At 31.0% G+C, this 12,358-nt stretch overlaps 1 protein-coding gene across 1 annotated transcript; it reads right to left on the bottom strand.

Annotated features, from left to right (window-relative positions):
- Nucleotides 1-1,222: 1,222 nt before the first annotated feature.
- LOC132033646 (14-3-3 protein 10) lies at nt 1,223-5,407 on the bottom strand. The gene is made up of 4 exons (XM_059423676.1): nt 4,819-5,407; nt 2,456-2,578; nt 1,679-1,795; nt 1,223-1,543 (listed from the first exon to the last, which is right to left on the bottom strand). The coding sequence occupies exons 1-4, from the start codon at nt 5,311-5,313 to the stop codon at nt 1,523-1,525; spliced, it is 756 nt and encodes a 251-aa protein (XP_059279659.1). The 5' UTR covers nt 5,314-5,407; the 3' UTR covers nt 1,223-1,522.
- Between the last annotated feature and the right edge of the window lie 6,951 nt (nt 5,408-12,358).

Raw genomic sequence — 12,358 nt, 5'->3', positions numbered from 1 at the left:
TGCACAACAACTGCATAATTGTTACGGACTTGTTTGATCGGTTAAATGAATTAAGATATGAGTTGGTTGGGTAAAAGGGGTTTGAGTTGAGTTTAATGGAATAGATGAGTTAAATAAATTTAATAGTATTAAAAATTAAAATTTCATATGACATGGCATGCCAACTAGGAAAGAAGGAGAGTTTTGTGTGTTTAGTATATTCTGAGAAAAATAGTGAAAGTTAGGTGATATTCTAGTTCTAAAAGAAACAAAAGTGATATTGATAGGAATTCTCAATACATGGTTGACATTTTAGGGAATTTACTCTACAAAAATGTGCGTCCCATTAAGACATTTCATTGCTGGGAAAAAAAAAAATTAGACATTTCATTTGATGATACCTTTTGATACATGTCCTTGAAAACACTTTTTTTTAGTTTTCACCTGGTGTCCAATACCCGCTCCGGACTCGACTAAATTCAAATTCTTGCTAGAAAATTTTACATTGTGGAGGATAAAGCGCGTGACTCTACACACGAGGCTCTTGAGATTTCTAGATTTCTGGTTAAGGATGAAGGAATCTTTTACCACTTCACAAAATTATTCAACCAAAAGCTACCAAGGTAATTATCTGGTTACTCAAACTAAAAGAGAAATCTAATAGCACCAAAACCCACATTTTTTATAAGAACAAAAATCAAGGTAGTGCAATTTACCCAAGCATGCATTCAGTGACGCAAATATATAGCAGCTGTTGCGATAAGTACGAGACGTGGCCTCCACGTATTCTTACGATGTAACAGAGAAACAGGGTGAAGAAACAGAAAGCATGCACAATAGGTACACTTATCATTTGCTCATTAGGCAGTGAGAATGTGACATGCTCAACAGACAGATCAAATAGCTAGTCAAGAGGTTTTCTAGTAGCATGAAAACCTCCAGCTGGGCGGGCAGGTGGCAAGTTCTTTTCTGGGCATGGATAGATGCTATGTTTTGTTGTTCCACCTTATAACATTGTTCTAATTTTCTTTATCATTTTTGGGCTCTCAGGGACATGATGTTTGCTGAGGACCACTTGAAAGCACTGGTTTAGAAGCAAAACAATTGTTTAAGTCAAGATCAGATGAGATGATTGACTCCTTGAAACTGCAAGATACCGATCACCATGGAAGTTATAGAATGGTCATCCAAGCTTTTCGTTTTCTCAACATTCAGAAAATATCTCATCATCAAGAATCCCATAAAAGGCACACACATTTAAGGTTTTTTTGTATAATACCTCAAGCTTACACAATACTAGATTCGATTGCATTGGAAAAAGAAAAGAAAAACATTTCTAAAGGCAGTAACTATTACCAAAACAAAAGAAATGCAGCAAATATTGCAAATTTAACAACTAGATTTCCAAGTACCAAACCACCATAGGTCAAATATCAAACATAACATGTCAAGAGAAGCTGTCTTTTTTCTTATACAATAAGTCAGCAGAAAGCAAATGACATTTAGAGCCCATCCCTAACAAGAGACGAGTCAGCATAGCAAATCAAGATTCATCCAACTGATCCTGCATTAAGCACATGACAATCATTAAAGAAAGTTTTATTAAGTAGTAATATCATAATATCAAAGTTTCAGAGTTATAGTACGTGGGTGCATGTGATGATGACTTGTAATGACAGCCTTCAACAGAAGCACCTACCTGAGCATCTGAGGTCCAAAGTGTGAGATTGTCTCGCAGGAGTTGCATTATAAGGGTGCTGTCCTTGTATGACTCTTCACCTAAAGTGTCCAGCTCAGCTATGGCTTCCTCAAATGCCTAAACAAGTAGACAAAGAAATCATTCCAAAGGCAACAAACATAATATAGATATCATAAAAACTGATGGCAAATCCTAAATGTTCGATCTGCAGGTTAGCTTCAACTGAAGTGGGACAAACAGAAGGCTCACACTTGTGACCAACAATTGCTCAAGGTTAAACTTGACTATAGATCAGTTTACAGACAAAACTAAATGGATTGATACGACTGTCCTCGATTACTAACTTCACCAACATTTTAACAGTACACCGGTTCTTGACTTGACTTTGCAAACTTCAGGAGAAGAATATAGACACACCAAAGCAGATCATCTCCCCATATTGCTTTTCAATAACTTATCCTAATGTCATCTATCTTAAACTAAGTTGTCAACCCACTTTCTTTAAATCACTTGGGTTCATCTGTCTCCACCTTGTCGTCTTTCATCCCATCCATCCATTTCGCCATTCATCAATTCTCCCTTTTCTAATAAGTCTGATCACGTTCTTCTCCATGTGTCCCATCCCCTAAGCCTTTCATTCCCCATCTTTCACTGCATCTCACCATCAATATTCAGTTACCCTTTCCCAACTTTATTCAATGACTCTTTTATTAGTCAAAGTCAAAACAACAGTTCAGCACATATAAAAATTGCAAATGAAGCAGAACCAAATTTTACCTGTTTTGCCATATTACAAGCTTTGTCAGATGAGTTCAGTATCTCAAAGTAGAACACTGAGAAATTAAGTGCAAGACCCAGCCTTATGGGATGTGTTGGAGGCAGATCTGTCAGTGCAATTTCCTTCAATGACGACAAAGGCAGGAAAACAGAATCAGTGAAACGCAATTTTCCAACCATATGATGGAACGCCATATACAAAACGAAATGCAAACATCTGAACATACAAGATTTGACCAACTGTAGCACAGATAAAATCACATACCAGACTAAACAATTCTCGAAATTAACAGTTCATCAAGAGCCACTGGGAGCAAAGACAGACAGAACTGATAACTAGGTAGCAATCAACCTAACCTCCTATGTACAGTGTCCAAAAATGCGCAGCATAATTGGAAAGCCTTTGCATGTGAAGTTAATTTTGTGAATCACACACCCAACCCAAGTCAAAAAAATTGGTCCTAGAGTGTTCCTAGCTACGTCAATGCTACAACTACAGCTAAATTGGTGTAAGCCTTATTAATTTGCACATCCTTGGATATTTACAAACAGTGACCAATCATCAAGCTATGTACAACAAGCACCTCTTATTGTTTCAGTTCAATCTTTAATTTCAAACAAGCAGCATCACACCAATTTGGTGTTGAAAGACCCCTCTGGCATGGAAATGACACTATCTGATACAAACATGAAACACCACAAAATAAAAGTGACATCGCTTAGTAACTAACAGAGTGAGGCTACAATCTGCAGATCACAAAGTTCTGTCCCTTGTTCTCTTAGTTGCCGTACATGTACCTGTGGTTTCCTCTATAAAGATAATACATTCACTCACAAACCTCTTTCAATGGTCAAGGATAATAATACAAAGGAACATCATCATATTGCTAATTAACAACATTTTAGTAAAATAGGCGATGAGAAAACAAATTTGCAGCAGAACAAACAAAAGTACACACTAATGTAATAATTTTGATGAAAACACACTAATGTAATAATCTCCACCACAATCTCAATACAATAAACTAAATCCAGTTTGCAATTGCTAAATCTGTACAATTCATTTTGAAATCTAGCTACACCATCAAGATGCATCGTCGCTGTCACAACAGAAATCCTGCTAAGACCTAGATGCAGTTTACCCTAGAGACTCAAAGTAACATCATCTTAACCTCGAGCTAAACAAATCATTTCTCACAATCTTTTTTTTTTTTTTTTTTTTGGATAAGTAATTCGTTTCTCACAATTTAAACCATATTAGTGAGATCGATATATATATGTGACACAAACTGAAATTCAATGGAGAAATCAAACCCGATTTTACAATCTCCACTACATTCTCAAAGCAAATACTTCCTCCGTTCACTTTTACTTGTCGCGTTTCGCTTCTCGAGAGTCAATTTTACTAATCTTCGGAGCTAAAATGAATTAGATTAACTTAACATTTTAAAATTAAAATTTAGATGTTCAAAAACTATAAGAAAAATACTATAAGTTGCAATTCTCGTCATACTAATATGATGAAAAAATACATCTTAAAAATGTTAGTCAAAGTTCATGTAGTTTGACTCTCAAAAAATGAAACGTTACAAGTAGTAGTGAACGGAGGGAGTACATAAATCCAGATCAGAATGGCTAAAATTAGTTCTCTACATTGACATATCGAAATCATTTACAGTTCCTACATTTATTTCAGATCTCAACGAAAATCCTACTATCGCAACCACTAAATACGAAAACTGACATGTAATTTGCCCTAATCTGAACAACAGTAAAAAGCAACAAACAAAAACCAAACTCAAAACCTAGAAAATACTGCAAATAGTAAGATCGATATATAAGTGACACAAAAACTAACATGCAATGGAAAAACAACCTGATTTAACAATCTCCACCACATTTTCAAATCAAATACATAAAATCCAGATCAGAATGGCTAAAATTAGTTCTCATCCATAATTTCATATCGTAATCATATACAGTTTCTACATTTAGCTCAGATCTCAACGAAAATTCTACTATCACAACAGTTATATATATATATATATATATATAAAAAAAAAAAAAAACGAGATGTAATTTGCATTAGCCCTAATCTGAAGAACAGTAAAAAGCATCAATGAAAAATAAACTCAAAACCTGAAAAATACTGCAAATAGAAAACAAAAGTCAAACTCAAACAGTATACCTGAGCAGCCTTATGAGAATTCATATCGAATTAATCAACAGTTTCTACAATTATTTCAGATCTCAACTTAAAATCCTACTATCACAACAACTAAATAAGAAAACCGAGATGTAATTAATTTGCCCTAATTTGAACAACAGTAAAACAAAAGTCAACTCAAAAAAACAGTATATACCTGAGCAGCTTTATAAGAATTCATAGTATCTTCAGCCGCCTGTTTCCTTTCATCACCAGCTTTAAACTCAGCTAAATACCGATAATAATCACCTTTCATCTTAAGGTAAAACACCTTAGATTCACTTGACGAAGCCGAAGGAACCAAATTCAAGTCAAGTAACTTCAATATACCAGCACAAACTTGAGTTAATTCATTCTCAACTTTACCTCTATACTCCTTAACTAAACTCACGTGTTCTTCATTCTTCCTTGATTCTTCTTTCTGTTCGATAGACGAAACAATACGCCACGCGGCACGTAATGAGCCGATCACGTTTTTGTAAGCTACGGAGAGGAGATTGCGTTCTTCGACTGTGAGTTCAGTTGATGGAGTTGAGGAAAGGACGAGTTTGTCCATGAATTGTACCATTTCTTCGTAACGTTCGGCTTGTTCGGCTAGTTTGGCTAAGTATAGGTATTGTTCACGGTTTAGATTATTGGATGGAGCCGCCATTGATGGATGGTGTTGCTACAGAGGAAGGTTTGGGGGAAAGAGAATGGAATGTGTGTGTGTGTGTGTGTGAGAGAGAGAGGGGACTTTTTGTTGCCCTTTTTCTTTGGTTTGTTTTTTTTTTTTTTTTTTGTGAGAATACTGTACACGTGGAATCGAATATGCTCTTCCTTTTTTTTTTTTTTTTAATGTATTTCGAAAAAAAATAAATGAAAAAACTTATGTTGGGAAAAATATAGCTCCCGTTTAGCATAGATTTTGAAGTTGAAACTTGAGGTTTTTGAAGTTGTAATTTTTTAAACTAAAGTTGTGTTTGGACATATATTTTACTTGAAAAAAAATTGAAGTTTTGTGAGTGGATGTCCCAGAGTTTTTAGAACTTGAAAAAATTTTAAGACAGATTTTCAAAATATGATCCAAAATCTACGGCCAAATAAATATTTGAAGATAAATTTTTAAAATCTATGGTCAAACGCTAGTCTAGTACTTCTCTATTTCACACCGAAGAAAAAAAAAGGGAAAAAAAGTAATGCAAAATACGGAAGTAAGGTATCCAAATATTGGAGTAATAGAGCTTGTTTAGATTGGCTTATTTTAGGTATTTTTAAGTTAAAATACTTTTAAGTACTTTTTGTAATATTTGACTAAGATAAAAAGATGCTTTTAAGTATTTATTTTTAAATTAAAATATCAAGAATAAGTCAAAAATCATAAGTTACAATTCCTAATATATGGCTAATCCATCCGAACAGACTCATAACGTTCTTTATAATTTATAATTTCTTAATTTTTTTAAATAAAAAGATTCAAAATATTTGATAAAATCATAATGGAAGATAGGGGTTTAATGCTCCAAATAATAAGGGGATGTTCGTAGCTGATTAGAGTTATGCAGTTTTTAGTAATACATGAATTAGTTATGTGGAAATCGATGGACTAGTTTATGCAGAAATTAGCCATGCAGAGCTAGTTATTTATGTAATAATTGTCACATAATAACGTTGCTTGATGGTCTCCAAATACAAGAGTATTCGAAACATTTTATGGTAAAGTTATTTATGAATATTTTCACCGTGGATTTGATTTTATCAAAAATGATAATAACGTGAATTCACAATCGTTTATGTGTTGGAGAGATCATGTCTTATTTTGTTCCGACATTATTTATAAAGCACGTGCTAAAACATGTGAAATTATAGGACACTGCTTAAATGTTATAGGAGTACTACATATGCATATAAAGCACGTGCTAAAATAAACATTTATTTTTTTTATATGAAATTAGATTGGGTATGCTGTCGTTGTTTGTATTAGAGGGAAGTAGTATCATTTTTAGAAACAAGTTGTTGAAATTAATGTCGATCTAAAATTTTAAGCTGGTAAATTAAGTAATGATACTTGACATTCAAAAAGAACCAAATAAATAAATAATAAAAGAGATTGAGAAAGAATATACATTGATATTCATCGTATGCATGCTAAATTTTTCATTTTAGTTGTGTACCTTTTGTCGCTTATTGTACTTTTGATGTGAGTTCTATTAACTTTTTTTTCTAGATAAAATAGAATTTAAATTAATTTAGTCCTTGGAAAAAATTATTGACCAACTTAACACAATTTGTGAATCTTGAAAGGATGAAGAACAAAAGATAAAGGGCTTGTTTGAAAAGCCACCCAGGTAATTGGAATTGGGTGTAATTACACAGTTTGACATGTTTGTTTGATCAGGCAATTATACAGTTAGGTGAGAATTGGGTGTAATTGAGAGGATGTAATTACATTCTCCAATTCTCAAGGGGTGTAATTACAGGGTTACTTTTTAATCTATTTCTTTTTAATTTTATTTTAATTTCTTTTCTTTTCTTTTTTAATTTTTTTATTTCTATTATTTAATTTCTTTTTTACTTTATTTTGATTTATTTTCTTTTCTAATTTATTTTTTATTTCTATTATTTAATTTCTTTTTATTTTTACTTTTTAATTATTTGTATTTTTAAAATATATTTTTCTTTTTATAGAATTTATATTTCATTTCCTTTCTTCTCATTCCCAACTTTTACTTCTTGTGGTTCCATGTAATTGCTCATATTTTTTTAGTTTTTGCTTTATTCATTAACCGTGTTAATATTCTAATTTTTTAAACTACATCTCTTAATATTAGAAAGAATGAGTCATTAACAAATTTGGCATATAATAAGTGATGTTATTAAAGAAGAGTTTCGTTGTCAATGAGGTTATAGACTTATATTTTCCCTTTCTTTTGAATTATAGGAGTATTTACTTATGTTACATTGAAACTTACTTATGTAACGTTGCAATTTGACATAAGAGTATTATGTTAAAAAAAATTCTTTTGGATTTTGAATTTAGTTTATATTTTCTATTTTAACAATATTTGTTTTAGTACTATTGGCTTGTTATTTTCACATTGTATGTTGTTTATTTTTCACTTACAGTTGATAGAATTATTGTCAAACATTTGATTAGTGTTATGGCATTATATTTATAAATATTCTTTTTTTGTCAAACATCCAATCCCATGATGTTCTCACAAAAAAAGTATGCTTTTAAGTTTTATAATCAATTAAAACTTAAAATATTATTAATTTTGAAATTATATATCAATTATTTTTTACAATATTAGTTAGAAATATATGATTATTAATTAACATATTTTCAATAAACAATGTATTATTAAATAACTAATTTAATATCATTTATAAAGGCACATATTTTTTAAATATTAATTTTAAAATTTTTATAATTAAATTTTATTTTTAAATTAAACTAACTGTGTAATTACACTTGTGCAACCAAATAGCACGCTTGTAATTACACTGTAATTATATTATGACAAACAAACAGGTCGTAGTAATTACAATGCTGTGTAATTACTAGGGTAGTAATTACACTAATTCCAATTACCAGGTGGCTTTCCAAACAGGCTCAAAAGGAACTTTAATGGACTTTAGTTAGGAACTCAAATAATACATATAATGAACTTCAAGTCAAACTCGAAAAATTATCCATATTACTGCACATGAGAAAATATTGAACAAAGATTGGTATTTTTATATAATCACTGATATTTGTAATTTGCTATCCGATAAATTTTAATTCTCATTGTATAAGACTAATTAAAGGAGAAGCGCTTCTTACTAAGAGTTTCTTCATTTTCAATACTCGAACTCGAAATTTCTAATTATAGATGGAGGAATTTCATCCATTCCACCATATTATTTGGCGGCATTAAAGGCTTAATTTTAGTATAACCATCTAATGTTCGAAATCTAATGACCTAATATATTCATATTCGCATTGCGTATGACCCATAAGGGGCTTTATTTTACTAAGAGTTTGTCTATTTTCACGAATCAAACTCGAAGCCTCTGATTAAAAGAGAAGAGATCTCATTCATCCCACTACACTCTTTGATGGTATCAAAAACTATCTTTTTATTACAATAATCAGATGTATAAAATTCATGTCGCATAAGACCTATAAGGAGAGGAACGCTTTCTACTAGAGATTCTTCATTTTTAGGGCTCGAACTAGAAACATCTAGTTAAGAGAGAAAAAGTGTCATTCATTCTAACACACTTTTTGGTGGTATCAGAGGCTTTTTTTATGTAATCATTTGATATCTGAAATTCACTAGCCAATTAATTTAAATTTGTGTCGAATAAGATCCATAAAGAGGCAAAATGCTCCCTATAAAAGTTTCTTCATTTTCAGGGTTCCAACTTGAAAATCTCTAGTTAAGAAAAAAGAGACATCTCATCTATACCACCATACTGTTAGGTGGTATCAGAGATTCTTTTTTAGTATCACTATCTGATATCTAAGATTCACTAGCCTAAACTAGTCCAATCTCGTGTTGTATAAGATCCACATGAGCGGAACGCCCCTACTAATAGTTTATTCATATCCAAGGCTTGAACTCGAAATCTCTACTAACGAAATGAGAGATCTCATTCATCACACCACACTCTTTGGTGGTATTATGGACATTTTTTAAGCATAGTCATCTATTATTTGAAACTCACTGACTCGATTAATTCAAATTCGCATCGCATAAGATTTATAAGGGCGGAAATCTCCACACTAAAAGTTTTTTCATTTTTAAGGCTCGAACGCGAGACTTCTTGTTAAGAGATGAGAGATCTCATCCATGCCACCATATTTTTTTGTGGTATCAGAGACATTTTTTTAGTATAATCGTCTGATATCTTAAATTCACTGGTTCAATTAATTTAAATTCGCGTCACGTAAGACCCATAAGGGGTAGAGTGCAACCTACTAAGAGTTTATTCATTTACAAGACTCGAATGCAAAACGTATGGTTAAGAGATGAGAGATCTCATCTATCCTATCACCACCCTTAGAGTTATTAAATATTTTTATTAAATAAATTTATAATATGCTCTTGGTTTCCCACATGGTGGTTGATATCCTGCTTTGGAATTTTGGGAAACGATTCTTTATACTCTCTATGTTTCAATTTATGTAGAACATTTTATTTTTTAGTCTGTCCAAAAAAGAATATCACTTTTCTATAATTGGAAATAACTTAACTTTAAAATTCTCCTTCTACACTTAATGAAATGATTTATAGTCATACAAATATCTAAGGTTATTTTAGACCACAAATTTCAAAAGTTTTCTTTTATTTCTTAAAACTTTGTAGCAAGCCAAACGGTGTCACATAAATTGGGACAAAAAAAAGTAGAATTTTTTCTATTGTTAATGGTTGAATTCAAAGTTTTTGATTAAGGATGGATGAATCCTATTCATCACGCAATAATTCTAGATTGTTAAAAGAAGAATTCCATCTGCTTTTGTAAGCACAAAAAACTTCAAGGCCAGGTGTCAACTGTTAAGGAAGTAATTGTCAAAAGTGAAACTATAGGACACTGCTTATAGGAGTACTACATATGCATTCAAAGAAATGATCTAAGTTTATTCAAAAAAAAAAAAAAAAAAAGTGAATCAAATGACATCTAGACATATGGTTAGAAATTGTTATAAACAAGCATGGGGTACTACTTATCATATAGTACTGAAAATTAAACAAATTCTGCATGAACAGCGGCTAATAGAGATTCGTAAAAGTTTATAGTTGAAATATAATGATCATAAAAGTCTACTAACCAAAATAGTCATGTCGTAGGCTTGATATATTTTGATACTTTACATTAGTCAATCACTGGATTTAGCTAAATACGTACGCATTTGCTAATTGTTAGCAAATTAATTAAAGCCAACTACTTTGGAAATTATATTACTTAGTTACCTAGAGCCTGTTTGGATGGGCTTAAAAAAAAATTATAATTTTAAAAATTTATAAGTCGCTTTAGATAAACTAAGCCAAACGGGTCCAATTAATTTTTTTGACTATTTTAAGACAAAATGATTTTAAATTTGGCACCAAACACTCAAAAAAAGGAAAAGCAATTTATAAGCAACTTATAAGCCAATCCAAACGAGCTCCTAATATTCTACTAACCCTGAATCCTGATTGAAGAGTACTAATTTAAGTAATTAAAAATAGCAATTCTAAAATTCAAGGCAGATAACATTTTTTTGATTGAGCAGACATTGTTAATTTCATATCAGAAGTAGAGAATCAAATGTTGAACAAAAATAAATAAATTTTATTGTGAAAGTATTCCCTATAATGGTTAATTAAAGAAAATACAGATAAAAGTACCTAAATGAATTGGCCTACCACAAATTTAACCCGAAGTTAACAAAAATCGTTGCTCTAAGTCCCGAAAGTTACTCTTAAAAATGTATAATATGTAATTAATGTCATAATTATTTATTATTATTGACAAGTAAATATTTTTCAACTATTTGCAGCTTGTCAACAATTATTAATCGCATAGTTCCAAATGTTATAACGGATGAAAATGGTAAGGAATTAGATTAATTAATTGTTATTTTTTTTTTTTTATTCACTTCAAGCTGAATCAGTTTTCTTTAATGGGTCTATGCACCGATCCTGACTCAATAGGACAATTCAAATAGGAAAACGAGGACAACTAACTACCGCTACCGACCCTTACTCAATAGGACAATTCAAAGAGGAAGACGAGGACAATTGACTACGGCTAAAAATCATATTAAGAGTACACATGTATGCTTGAAAATTGCCGATGCATGCTAGTTGGTGTTTGTAGGTCTTACCGGTGTCTTCTCTCCAACAACTACTTCAATTAATGTTAAATTTAACTACGCCCACTTTCAAGCTAATTAGCTCCATATTGATGTCAAAATTTGGGACTAAAAGTGCTTAGAGAAATTGTACAAGTAGAATATTTCAATCGATATACTCAATCAAAATAAAAAAGTTAATTTTTTAAACGCTTTATAAAAGAAATTATCACACCTAAGTCAAAAGAAGCTTTTCAAAATGTAAACTTAATAAAATTTTACCTAAGATTAATAATGTATCAAGAACACTTAAATAAATGGGCTATATTTTCAATAAAATAGATTATTGGAGATTGATTACAATAAATCAAAATATACATCTCTACATCAAAAAAGTTAGAAGAATAAAATTCAAATAAGAATATATATATATATATATATATATGTATATAAAAATTTATGAAATAAACTCAAGGCTTCTTGCTAAGAATTGATTTTTTTGTCATCTATTTCATTGAGTTGTTCTGTTGCTGTCCTTCAAAGTATTAATCTATAAATTTGTTTTGACAAAATCACTTGCCGAATAAGTAAATTAGAAAAAGTTGACAAAGGTGAAAAAGTTAAAATGTCGAATCGAAAGAGTTGAAAACTTGCAAAACTTAAATATTTTATATTCCATATATCTTGTTAAATAAAAAAGTTGAAAATTTCCTTCGCAGCTCTCCGTAAGAAGTAAGAACACCAACATTGAAGATAGAACACCAACATTGAAGATTCTATTATATGAATTATATTGTTAAAAGTTAAAATCACATTAATCTCAGCTTGTAAGTAAAATTAAAAGAAAATTAATCTTCCTAAGCATAAAATCAACTTTGATACGTAATACAAA

This window comes from Lycium ferocissimum, chromosome 10, assembly GCF_029784015.1.
Source record: "Lycium ferocissimum isolate CSIRO_LF1 chromosome 10, AGI_CSIRO_Lferr_CH_V1, whole genome shotgun sequence".
Lineage (NCBI taxonomy): Eukaryota > Viridiplantae > Streptophyta > Magnoliopsida > Solanales > Solanaceae > Lycium > Lycium ferocissimum.
This window is presented reverse-complemented; position numbering and strand designations above follow the sequence as displayed.

Excerpts from the sequence above, each read along its gene's own strand:
- LOC132033646 (XM_059423676.1), bottom strand. The coding sequence starts at position 5,313 with ATGGCGGCTCCATCCAATAATCTAAACCGTGAACAATACCTATACTTA. Across the intron at positions 2,579-4,818 it reads ATTCTTATAAAGCTGCTCAG|GAAATTGCACTGACAGATCT; the intron begins GTATATACTGTT and ends TCGTCATTGAAG. Across the intron at positions 1,544-1,678 it reads TTTGGACCTCAGATGCTCAG|GATCAGTTGGATGAATCTTG; the intron begins GTAGGTGCTTCT and ends TGCTTAATGCAG.